General features: G+C 38.2%; 1 protein-coding gene across 14 annotated transcripts in view; it reads left to right on the top strand.

Annotated features, from left to right (window-relative positions):
* Nucleotides 1–13,549, top strand: part of LOC6532841 (protein nutcracker) — a 96,521-nt gene that overhangs the window by 32,977 nt on the left and 49,995 nt on the right. For 11 of the 14 annotated variants that reach the window (XM_015194156.3, XM_015194164.3, XM_015194158.3 and 8 more), the window contains 3 exons: nt 6,628–6,792; nt 6,864–6,962; nt 8,596–9,033. In XM_015194156.3, coding sequence (XP_015049642.1) covers nt 6,628–6,792; nt 6,864–6,962; nt 8,596–9,033 — 702 coding nt within the window. Of the gene's footprint in view, nt 1–6,627; nt 6,793–6,863; nt 6,963–8,595; nt 9,034–10,496; nt 10,713–13,549 lie in introns of those variants that run through there. The other 3 variants (XM_015194162.3, XM_039373602.2, XM_039373601.2) reach the window with 3 other exon arrangements.

Here is a 13,549-nt window from a genome sequence, read left to right as displayed (position 1 = left end):
ATCTGTCTGGCTGTTGGCCAATTTGACAGTTGGAAAGTTTGCCACTCAACGGCGGACAAAGTTTTCCCGATGTGAAAAACTGTTTGCAGCCATTGCAAAAAAAATATCAATTAACTGTAGTTAAAGTTTGTCTTTTGTGTTAAGATTTTGCATTCAGCGAGATTCATTCAACAGATATTGGTATTTAGGATTCATTCAGATGGCTCAAAGTTTTACAGTCGATTTAAGATGCGCTGCATAAATTTAATTGCTTTTTAGTAAGGGGAATAATTATAGCTCAAATATTTTACGTAATTTATTCTGATTGCTCACTTGTTATTTTCTCATACATGTTGTACAATTTATATGCAAATTTCCAGACAACTTTAAGACTCCAACGCAAATTAGTTTAACAACATTTTACTTATTTCATACTGCCTTTTGTTTACAGTTGTACTTTAAATGCTTGTAAAAGAAAGTTAAATATTTTTCTAAAAACTAATAAAAATTGTCTTGGAAAAGAATGGAGAGCAAAAATTCTCTGTTTGTAAGCCAGCAAAAAAATAAATACAATGCAAAGTGATATAACCCTGACATACATTTGCGAAAATTATTTTGTGAGCTAATTAAACAAATGACATATAAAAGCGCAACATTTTTCAAGGATTTTTAATTAAATGTGCTGTGTGTTTAAATTGAAGTTCAATTTGATTTTTATACGTCGACAAATGAAATTCAAATTTTATGGTAATAAAGAAAAACATTTCTTATGTCTTGCCTGATGGCTTTATTTGCGTTATCGAAATATCTTGTAAGTGGTATGTAAATATTTACCTTCGATTTGGTAGACGAAAGGGCATTGAACCTTTTATAAATAAATATGAACAGAACAGAATAAAGTGTTCAAAGTTGTGATATGTGGACATATGAGACTCTACCCTTGAGATTTTTTCAATTTCATCTCCACCACACGAGTCAATTAAGCCGATGACGATGTTCATATCTATTTATAAAGCCCTTCGGAAGATGTCAAATGTCAATGCAATTAGCCGCGTGCATTTTATAAATGTCCAACGGGGCGTATGAGGGTTTTGATTAAAGCTGGAAAAAAGAGAGAATAACAAATAGGAGGCAGCTGCAAAGAGTCTTCAGCGATTTATGGCCAAGCATTTAATGTGCAATTTGTTATTGTTCATTCGTTCGATCGTCGCATGATTCATTGCCATTCCATTATTCATAAAGTCTCCTTCTCCGTTTAATTTGAACGATTGTTAGCCACACGAATTTCGACCAATTACGTGCTCTGTTCTCGTGTTGGGAGAAATACGGAGAAATATAGAGAAATGGAGAAGCAGAGAAAAAGAGAAACAGAGAAGCCGGGAATCAGTTCTGAAATTGCTTTCATAATTGACTTTGACACAGACGCCGGCAATTTGCCGGGAAATAATGGGAATTGTGCCTGCAACGGCATACAATTAGCTGCAACTTTGAATGTCTGGGTTCAGGTGAAACAATAAGTATTTTTGTATTCGAATTTGGTAGCAATAAATCTTAAATGGCAGGTGAAAGATGTTATTAGGAACTCAAGTGCATAATAAAGTTATTTATATATATTTAAGCACTTTGAATTAAAAGATGATGAAGCAAGTCGTTTGCAATAAACAAGTTAATTGTTCCAAAATTCCATTAATAAAGTCAGAGCTCTGCTATTTTAGTTTAAAAGTTTATTTACGAGTTTTAAGCACTTTGGATTAAATGATAAAGTAACTGACTTTAAGTAAACAAATTCATTGATGCAAAATTCCATTAATAAAGTCAGAGCTCTGCTATTTTAGTTTAAAAGTTTATTTACGAGTTATAAGCACTTTGAATTAAATGATAAAGTAACTGACTTTAAGTAAACAAATTCATTGATGCAAAATTCCATTAATAAAGTCAGAGCTCTGATATTTTAGTTTATTTATGAGTTAAAAGCACTTTGAATTAAATGATGAAGTAACTCATTTTAAGTAAACAAATTCATTGATGCAAAATTCCATTAATAAAGTCAGAGCTCTGCTATTTTTCGAGATCTTAATAATCAGTAACTCTATACAGTGTCCGCAGTAATTTAGCCGTCACTCTGCTCAATGTCAACAACTATCTAGGGGCGATGTAAAGTGATTCGGATTTTGTCATTGCCGATGACTGCGCCGCTTTGCCTCAATGCTTCGGGTTCATTCACGAAACATATACATGTGTACAAAAATAAACAAATTTCAAATCAATACACCCCGCCCTGTTTTGCCTTTGCTGCGCAACGTTGCGTATACGTAATGTGATTTTAAAATTTTGTGCATGTGCATTTGAGACCAGCGCTGCTTGTCTGTGTGTTCCTCCGATGCTTTTTCGATACCTCAACTGCTAAACTACGTGCCACCAGGCGTGACCTAACACCATCACCCCCTGAACTGAACTAAACTAAACCCCTTTCACTTGCCAATTCGATTGCACACGATTACATTTAATTTCAGGCTTCATATTGCAATCAAATCGACATTAGACCGTGCCCACAAATTGCCAGCGACGCTCTGTGCGTTCAATTCATTTGTAATTGCCGTTGCCTGGCTTCAATTAGCGCCGAATAACCTTCAAAAAAAAAGCAAGAAAACCAAAAAAAAAAAGCAAGAAAACCAAAAAAAAAAAGCAAGAAAACCAAAAAAAAAAAAGGCCCACCAAATATCTATTTTATACAAAAATTAGCATGCGTTGCAAATTAGAGAAAATTGCAATTTATTTTTCACACAATTTGTTACACTTTTTCTTTTCTCTGCAAGTGTTTCACTTGCCGCCAAAGGCTTCAACCTGTCTGACATTTGGGCCATGCTTTTTTCACTCACTCAACTAGAGATGAGTCCGTGATTTCAATTAGGTCTTAAAAATTATACTATCAACAAGAAAGTTATGCGAAATCATTTGTTAGTATAATGTGCATATGTAAGTACATTATAGTGGCTGAAAAAATTACACTTACAGATGCTTTCGTTAATAATAACACATTTTTCTCACGCACCCACCGCCAATACATAACTCCTATTCGTTGTAATTAACTTTTAGTTGGTTTTTGTGGGATTTCAGCTTTGACATGTTGTGTCAGCCTCAGTCTCCGATTTTTCACTCACTTTTGCTTTTTGCTGTTGCGATGATTTATTTATTCGTTGGCTCAAATACAAAATGTGTTGCATGCGATAAGTCGTAGAAATAATTTATATACCTTTGACTTTGTTGGGTGCCTAAAATCCCCGACTTAAGTTTATTTCTCAGCTCTTCTTTTCTGTGTTATTTTAACAAATTGTTGAGCACATCACGTTGTGCAAATAAATTCCCCCATGTTATTGTTAGCTGTTCGGTTTTTTTTTCTTGTTATATTTATTCATCGTGTTTGCGGTGTAGTTATCAGCGACGATTTTTGTTTATTTATAAGCGAGTAGTGCGCTCTAAAGTGGAACATGCCAATTGACATTTTACATGGAACGGAATTCGTACACCTTCAATAAATCGTGCAAAGTCTTGTGTGTAAGGTTTACAAAGGTTAAAAGTAGATGTAGCATACTACTTAAGAACATATGCTATTTTAAAGTTTAAAAATCGGATCCAAGCTTCTTTAAGCTGCAAAATCCATTCGTTTAAGCGCTTTGCATAAATCCAGCTTGAACATTCATAATTTGTGTGTTCGTAATAATTTATCCGCATATCGAATGGATGTTTTCATACTTTTACTCCTTGACTCTCGTCTGGCAGCCAGTTTATGGCTTGTTTTCTGCCCAAGTACCGTGTTTTTCCCTTTGGTATGTAACATACGTACAACAATGAGAAGAAAACATTTTTCCAGCAAGAGTCAGCCATATTTCTTGGCTTTTCTCTCTGCCTCTTTAACTGTCTCGGTTTTGGCCTCAAGCGAATCTGGCGGGCGCCCCGAAAAATTCGAAACCAAGTACAGTGGTTACTGGTAAAATGGATATGAAGTAGGTTTCACCTAACAAATATCTAGATTACTTTAAAATATCAGAAGTTCTTAAGCATAAACATAAGTATTCCACGTATTAGTCATATGAGCAAGTCAGATGTATCCATCTGTGAAGAGTTCATTTTATCGAAGTTTTCCTGTAATAGTAACAAAAAACTGCCGCTCAAGCGAGAATAGCAGCGAAAACAATAAGAGCAACAACAAGCGAACAATGACAACAACTTTCGCGAAAACCCGTTTTCCACGCGTTCGCATAGCCATACTTTTTTGATTTTGTTGCTGTTTTTTTTTTTTTTTTTGATATTTTTGCTGTTGTTTTTGCCGCGCCCTTCACTGGCTTTTGTTGTTGTTGTTGCTGCTGTTGTTGTTGTATTCGTTGACGCTTTTTTCGAAGCCAAAATCTTGGAAGCTGCTGCATTCATTCAAACGTCAACGAAGCTCCCAAAACCGGTTCTCCCCACAGAAAATCGTGTAAAGAAAATGAAATAAAAATATTATAATGACGACAACGTCGACTGCGTTGTTTATTTTTGTGTTTTCTTTTTTTTTTTTGCATATAGCTTACACATTATTTGCCTTATTTTGTATTTGGTTTTCCCTTTGGGCCATAAAAAAAAGGGCGAACAGCCGCGGAAATTGGGGAAGACGCATCCGAAATTGCCATTTCGCCTTAACAATTTCTGGTCTCGTGCTGAGATTCTGATGATGTGTAATTTGTTTACCAGCCAGTGGGGTATGCCGATTATATGATCTTTTGGACTGGAAAACATATTAGTTGGAAATTAATTAACTGCTTTGTGTGGGAAGATGCACGAGGTGCACGATAATTTTTCTCAGGCGTATGAATAAATGAGTCTAAACAAATAACAAACCAAATGAAAGGCACTAGAATTAATTAAGTTGTTTGCTTTGAGTGTGAAATAGAGCCATTATAGGTTTATTTTTGTAAGACTTACATTAAAGAGATTTCAAAGCTTAGTTGCAAACAATTAATAAATGAATACTCTGGAATTAATTAAGTTGTTTGCTTTGAGTGTGAAGTAAAGCAATTATTGGTTTATTTTTGTAAGACTTACATTAAAGAGATTTCAAAGCTTAGTTGCAAACAATTAATAAATGAATACCTTTTAAAAATATTTCAACAAAATCATATGTATGTATGTTTCTAACATATCCACAGTCTTATTTCAAGGAACTAAAGTTCTTTCCAAATAAATATGCTCGCCATGTGAATTTGTCACCCAATTTTCCGGGTATTTTCCGCATTTTCCCCGCTCTCTTTTTCTTTGTTGGCGCCATTCGAAATGAGCGAAAGATTTTCCTAGCTGTTATTCTTTGTGGGGCGTCTGCTGTTGGCCCAAGTAATTCCCTCAAAGTGACACACATTTGCGAGATACACAACACCAAACCAGAAGCAACTTAAAGATGCTGGACTTCTTTTCCCCCTTTCCCCTTCTTTTTTCCCCTTTCCCATCAGTTGTTATTATGTAACTGGCTGCTGCTGTTGACCAACAATTGACCACAATTGGAGCAGTCGCTGCGAGAGAGAAGCCCAGTTATGGTAAGAAGATCAGGAAGCCAAATAGTTGTTAGCCCATTTGCAGTAGTTTTACAGTTGGTACACCCCATTTTTTCTTTTTTCTATTTTTTTCTGTTTTTTACCTCAGAGTCTCCCCCTCTTTTTCCTATTCTCAGGTAGCCTAATTTCAACGCTTCAATGCAGGCAGCACTTCAAAGTTTTTCACCATGTGGGTGTAGTCTCTTTTTTTTATGCTCCGCATTGTATGCCTGAGCTTATCTGGAAAAGCAGGCAGCATCAACAGCAGGGAAAAGTGGGCGGTATGGGTCGGTCCAACTTCGGAATGAGTCGACATATCTAGTGCTGTATTTTTTGTTGACTTTTCTTTACCTTATCTTCATCCTTTTGCTTGTGTACTACGAACTGGTATGTATTTCTCCCATTTCCTTGGCATCAATTGTTTGGCCAAGAGATTTCCCAATGCAAACTGACATGGAGTCTCAAATAGCAGAGAAGGAATTTAAATATTTGTCCAGTTGAAGAAATAAATAAAGAGATTCCCCTGGGAAACTTCATTCGCTTGAGTGACGAAAATGGGCGAGAATATATTTATAAGCCTTTTACGTTCAATTTAAAGTTTATCTTTTGGGTTTGATCAAAAGGAACAGATTGATTGAATGGAAAACTAAAAATCACTTAAACTTTTGCTTAATTTAAAGAGCAATCATTTATGTTTTTTTTTTACAATAAATCGTTTAAAAATCCGCCCTTTTAATGACCTGAGTAATAGGATTTTACGCACCATTGCCAGTGCATTTTGTGTTTCTTTGTTGTGAATAAAAGCATTTCTGCATTCCTAGCTGGCAAAGCATTTCGCTAATGATTGCACAATCGTATGAAACTGCAGTTTGCACATATTTTACACAGCAAGCAAATACTACAAAAAAAAACTACATTCCGCCGCAGTAGCGGTAAAAGTGGGCGTGGCATGCGTCCATTTAATAAGCGGTGGCCCAAAATGGGGGAACGCCCGCTTCCGTTTCCGGCAGAGCGTTTTCATTGAAATGTTTGCCATGTATGCCAATTACTAATTGCCCCTCTTCGTTTTCATTTTCGATTGCAGCTAAGAAACAGAATGGAGCTGCCATACGCACAAATAGCTTGGGCTCGGGCACCAGGACGCCACCTTTGGAGCGGAAGAGCAAACTCAGTGCCCTGGGCAGATTCTTCAAGCCGTGGAAATGGCGGCGGAAAAAGAAGAGCGAGAAGTTCGAGGCGGCCTCCAAGTGTAAGTAAATCAAATGCATTAAAATATAGAATTTATAGTATTTATTTATTTTTTTTATTTATTATTTATAGCACTGGAGCGTAAGATTTCTGTGCGTGCCAATCGTGATGAGCTAGTGCAAAAGGGGATTCTAATGCCGGAGAGTCCCCTGGGCAATATTCCAGAACCAGGTGAGTTTCTTAAAATATATGAACCTAAACTATACAGATTAATCTTTAGTTTAAATGAAACAAAAATGTCATTCATTTTAGGGTATTCTTATGTAGTATTTACTTAAACCAATGTGGCTGTATAAATAACAAACTCCAGCTGAAATACAAAAAAGCATAGATATCTCTTAGTGCGTGCCAACCGCACAAATGAACTTGCTGATTATTTGCACAACTTTTGGCGACCCCCTCCATTTCTTTTGTTTTATTTGTTCGCTTGTTTAGTTTCTTCTGTTTTATTTGCTCGCTTGTTTAGTTTCTTTTCTTTTATTTGCCATGTGCAACAAAACTTTTTGTTGCCTGCCAATTGCTGGCAAGTTTTGCTTACGGCTTAGCCAGAAAAGCAGGCAAAGCAAAGCGCAAGCATAACGGAAATTGGCCATAAGCCACGCACGATATAGCCAAGGCTTATAGTGCGATATGCCCACCCCCCTTCAAAGCCCCGCCCCCCCTCATCCACTCGAGCTGCGTAACTAGACAGGTTAGCACTCTGCTAAATTGTTTGCTTGCCGAAGAAGAAGAAGCGTCTTCCTTCCGCTTGAGTTGCGTAGTTGAGCTGTGACAGGCAGCTCGTCAATTGGCCGTGTTGGTGGTGAAAGACAAAAGCAAATGCGGCAATACAGAGAGAAAATCGCTTAAACTTCAAGAGTTGCTAAAGCTAGAAGATGCTGAAGAATTCTCGCTTGAAGCGCATCAAGCGCTGTACCTAAGATGGTAAAGAACTTGCGTTTTAAATAATATTTTGCCCAGTGTACTAGGCGAAGGAGGAATATGAGGCGGCCATGGGGGCGTGGTCTTCAAGGAGGCGCCTTGTCAGCGGACTTCACGAGTTGCTGTCCCGTCGCCAAGTCGCGACTTTTCCGCTAAATGTCAATTAATCAGTGGCGGCTAATTGTCCATGCCCATGGCCAGTTGATGAGGCATCCAAGGAGAAGCAAGACAAGAACCAGCCGTCCACAATAATACGCGAAATGCATTCAAATGAGATTGTGCAGCGAAAAGGAAAGGAAGGGGGCGGGGGACGGTGGGCTGTGCAGCAAGAACTCCGAACCTACCTCAACTTTGAGCTGCTTGCGGCAGGCAAAAAGCAAGCAGTGTTAGGCCGCCACTCGGCCAGAGATGGCGCCACTCAGAGAAAGGCTTTCGCCAACAGAAAGCTGTCTCTATATACAGCATAAATAAAGCTTTTATGAATGGGTGCGCAAGTGAAGCGGTGTTTTCTTATATACTACTTAAAAATTTAAAAAAAATATATATTTCGAGAATTGTAGGCATTTTTTGGAAGAGGTTATTAACCCTAGTCTGCAATATGTTTTCAGCTCTCCCAATAGTTTAAAAATGTTTTACTGAAGCAAATCTACAATATTTTGTTTTTTAAATAATATAATGGATGTATACAATCTTGTATTTCTACATTCTGTTTGGAAAAGGTCAACTACCTCTTCTTAATAAAAGAAAGTTTAAAATGAAACGCACGTCTAGCCATTTGTATTTTCTGTATAAAAAGGAAAGAATAGTCTAGCTGCTATTTCTAAAGACTCAATTACAACAGAACATTGATTATCTTTGCTTTTTTTTGATTTTTTGCTTGCAGGCGAGGAGTCGTATTACAACAATAGCAATAGTGGAGCCACCGCGAATGGATCCCTGCTCAATTCAGCCGTCCACAATAATTCCATGAGCCAGGCCAACAATTCCATAAATGCCAACACCGGCAATCCGCTCATCTCCGCCGCCCAGCAGCAGCTCAACCAGGGACTCCCCAACTCGATCTCCGTGCAGCAGTTCAACGGGCAGAACCAGAATCCACAGAATTCCATGGCCAATGGCCTTGTGGGTGGCGGTTGTGGCGGCGGCGGTGGAGATGGCTCCTCGGACACGTCTTCCCTCAGCGGCGGTGTGCCGCACTCGCAGTCGGCGCCCCAGCAACTGGGGGTGGGGCAACCGCCACCACCTCTAACACCACTGGCCCAGCACCACCAGGCGCTGGCACAGCAGCTGCAGCAGCGATTCGCCATCAGCAACAATAACGGTGAGTGTCGCCCAAGAAATGTACTAAACTTAAAGGGTATTTATTATTATGAATGAATGGAGCTTTGGGGATTTTGAAGAGAGTGATGTTGGTGGTGCAACCAAAAATAATCATGTCAATGGTCTCCTTTTTTATTTCATTATCAAAAACTTTTAAGTGATTATTATTGCAAAAAGGGTTGTATATAGAAAATAAACCAAAACTGAAATGGTCTTATTTTACACAATTTCTACATGATATCTACATGGACTTTTCTACATGCGGCCGCCGAGTATGCAACACAATTTATGTTATCATATTTAAAGCAGTTTCTAAACGTGAGAAGATCACAAAAAGTTTTTTCTTAAACTCCAATTTTTATGAGGGGAATTGATGCTTTTTTTAATATTAACAAAATGTTGTACTGTAGACTTTGTACTTTTTGTAGGGACTTTAGGGACTGCAAAATGAATATTAACCATTACCTGTTAAGTGACCATTGCGCCTGACTCTTCCACTAGTTTTCGTCATCAACATAGGCCATAAATTAGGAGCACTTAACGCCCATTTAAGCTCAGTTAACGCCTAGTTAAGGGTCACCCACGCACACCCGTTTATGTATGTACATATTTACATACATATAAACGTATATGCAAATGTATCCATGTTTGCTTTTTCACTTTTCAAATCTTTTCTGAGCACTTGCGGCACTTTACTAAAAGTTTATCGCAAGTTACTGAATGAGAATCTCAGACAGTTACAGTGGAACTTTGATATTAAAGATTTCAAAACTGCTCAATACTATTAAGTATACTTAAATTTATTTAAAATTTATTTAAAATTTAAATTAAAAAGTTAAAAATTTTTTATTTATAAATTTAGTTTGGTTTTAGGAAGGGCAGACTGTGGCTGAAAAATGTGTGGATGCCTGAGAGACTTGGCATGGCACTTAAATGGCCATAAAGCACTGCTACTGTTGAATCTCCAGAGTTTTCGGCTTCGTTTTTCCATCTCAATCTTGAATTCTGCTGATAATTAGCACGGCCTCGTGCATTTATCGTACATTTATCGTCCAGTTTGTTTTCTTTTTTGATGACTATTAAGTTTTCATGGCGCTGCCTTGTTGACTTAACTTTGGAAGCTTTTTATTGTCGTTTGCATCTGGATGTGGCGCTCTCTCTTTCTGGCCGGCTCTACCCCTTTCTTTCGCTCGCACTGGAGGCTGCAACCGGCATACGGTTACATCGCTAGCGCCCTCTCTCTTTCGCACAGTCTGCGCACGTTTTGCGCTTTTGTTTATTTTATATTTCGATTTGGCAAAGAGCGCGGTGTGCTTACTCTTTTATCGCCCGTTCCTTCATTCCCGCTCTTCGTCACTCTCTTCCGCACTCTCTCTCTCGCGTTTTTTTGCGTTGGGGCATTTTTATAGGAAACCCGATTCCATTCGATTCAGTTCTCATACAGTTCAGTTAACATTATAACGCGTTCTCGTCGTCGCGTCCGTCGAAAACAAAAATAAAATATATAGCAAATAATAACACTCAACCGAATCGAAAATCAAATAAAAATCGGTATAGGAAATCGTAGATATTACTGCAGCATTATGCGAGTAAAGTGCTTTATAACTAATACGTAATTTACCCCCGTCTACGTCATATAGTGCATAATAATAGTTTAGTGGCCACTAACGATACGCAAAAGTAATTGCACCCAACTACTACAAATTGCGACCTCCTGTTTACGTTTACCTTTCGCTTTTTGTGCTTTTATTTTCGGAGTCACATGGGCTGCTATACGCCGGTTCTCTAAATTCCGCCCATTCGAGGGTAAACAAACGCCGACGAGGAAGTCATCGTAAACTACTTAACTAAACTAAACTAAACTACTACCTCTCATAAACTGCTGCACCCATCAATCAGCCGCGAATGGGAATGGAATGTCTAGAATGGGACTCAAGTGTTCATTGAAAATTTGGTCAAAGAATTTTGTTCACCAATGCACTTGCCACAAAGTCGGAAAATATGAAAGATAATGAATATGACCCCGGGAAGTGAATAATATTGTCAAAATATAACATTTATGAAGTTCATAGTCAATATTAAAATTGTAATATATCTTCGCTTGAATTTGCAATCTCAAATTGGTTGCACCTTAATGTTGATTGATGATTTCTAATGAATTCAGAGTTTGTCTCCAGCTTGCGATATATGAAATTGCCTTGGTCAAAAGTACTTTACCAGAACATTACTGTGTTATTTGTCACAATTAGTCACATTTGGGTTGATTGCAACCGATTCATATCGGAATTTCCATATTTTCACAGTTAAAGGCGAGGACACGCTTGTAAAAATGTGTTACTTAATCGCAAATATTAAATCACACAATTAGTCAACATTTTATTGACATCAAACCGTTGCCACAGCCCGTTTTTTATCTCGAAATAAATATTAGAGGGATAGCATTTGCAAAACAGCTGATTCAAACCAAGAATTTATATTTTATAAGCAAGGTTTAATTTTCCGAGATTTTTAGTTTCTTTGCCGACCTCGTACTTACTTAGTTTGTGGTAGCAACCTGCAAACTTTTCCCATTTCCCTAATGAAACCGCAGCTTATAGTTTTTCGCTCAGTCATTGCATTCCTTGCAAACCGCCCAGCACTGTCAGCGAAATTTGAATAAATGCAATTTAAATTGACCGAGCAACACAACAAAAAATAAAAGGAAATTCGGGTAAGGGGAGAACGTTTCGTCGTCAGTGCCACCCACATAATCATAAAACAAACAACAAACCAAATGAACCAGCAGCAAAAAAAATAAAATAAAGAAAAACAAAATAAAGCGGAAAAAGGAAAACATTCTCCTCTTGTATTTTCCTTCAATTCGCCGACGAACAAAGCCGACAAAAGCGAAACAAAAATATTTTCGTTCCCAAAAAGGAAAAACACAAAAAGGAAAAAAAGGAAATTTTTGTGCAAATGCAACATGCGAGTGCATTAGGGCTAAAAAGAGAGGAAAAGTGTAAGAAGGCAAATTAAACACGGTTGAACTTTTCCCGCCCACTTTTCCCTGGCCAAACATGCAGTTTAATTTATGCATGTCTGTGAAAACAGGGTGATTCCCTCAGCTTTTCTAACTTTTAATTAAGGATATGCAAAGAAAATGAAAAGTGGGTGAAAAGCCATTACTAATACGCAGTGTTGCCCCAAGTTTGTTTTAAGATTTTATATTTGCACAAAGGGAAGAAAAAGGAACTAAAGTTGTATTAATAAATATAACATATATTTTTGGGAAGCTTTAACCAAAATAATTTGTATCCCTAAAACTGAGAAACAGACTGTCTGGAATATGTGTGTTTCCCACGAAAAGCAGCCATTTAAGGTGATGAATGTTAATGTTTATGTGGTCTAGCCTAGAAAAGAATACGCCAGTGTCCGACTGCAGGGTGTTGCCTTATTGCGACCCCCCTTGGGGTGGCGCCCCTGCTCCATTTCCACCCCCTTTTTCCCAGCAATACGCAATGCCACGCCATAAATTGCGCTCGCCTGCACGTCAGGAAGTCGTTGGAGCTGTCGAAAAAAATTGCGGGCAGAGGGGCGGGGAGAGAATTCTACAAAAAAAAAAAATATATAAAAGGGAGGCCGACAGGGGCGTGCAGTAAACTTTAATTTTCCGCCATTCCACTTTCTGTTGACTCTTCGCTCACATTACGCATACGCAGCGTTGACGGCTGCGAAAAGTGTTGCCTGCCATTGGGCGGCTCTCTTTCCCTTTCGCCGTTTCTCTGCACTTCTCTCGTTCTCCTCTTCACTGCTCTCCCTTTGTTTTCCTTTCTCACCACTCTCTCGGTATATCCTTCTGCTTTTCTCTCTGCCAGTTCATGCGGCATGCATTGTTTTTAAAATTCTTGTACTTCTAAAATTTCAACAATTATGACTTTAAATTGCAAACCAAGCAAGCTTTCTATAATTATTAATTAGGCATATATATATTTATATATTTATTAATTTTGTTATATTTTTGCCAACAGTTTCATTTGAGTGTTTTGTGGCCTTACAGCTTGTGCAATCATTTTTCCACGACGAGGTCGATTACCTTTTTCCTGTTTGTTTTCCCATTGCATTCCTGCCGCACATCACTGTGTGTGTCTGTGTGCAGAGTCTGTTTGCCATTGTGTGTGTCAAAATCATTTGACTAACAAATCGCTATGCAATATTTTCTCGGATACTTGTACTTATCCAGCGATGAATCATCTTGAGCTCAAGTTCTACGACTTTGTGTAACAGTGTCGGGCATGAAACTGATAGCCATTCCCGCTGAGCAAATGACTTTTTACATTTTGTTGGGCTAGGTCACGCACTTTGTAATGAGAGTGCGCCGTACAGTGAACACTCATCACGCGCCCGCGGGACGTCCGATTCCTGTTGCTCTATTTTGCTTGGCCCGCTGGGAGCTTACCTAAGTGAGTTATGGCCATTAGTTTCATTTTTATGGCCAAGTACTTAGAGTTAATGACCACTGAAGCAAAAATGAAAGTTTG

Source organism: Drosophila yakuba, chromosome 3L (genome assembly GCF_016746365.2).
Source record: "Drosophila yakuba strain Tai18E2 chromosome 3L, Prin_Dyak_Tai18E2_2.1, whole genome shotgun sequence".
Lineage (NCBI taxonomy): Eukaryota > Metazoa > Arthropoda > Insecta > Diptera > Drosophilidae > Drosophila > Drosophila yakuba.
This window is presented reverse-complemented; position numbering and strand designations above follow the sequence as displayed.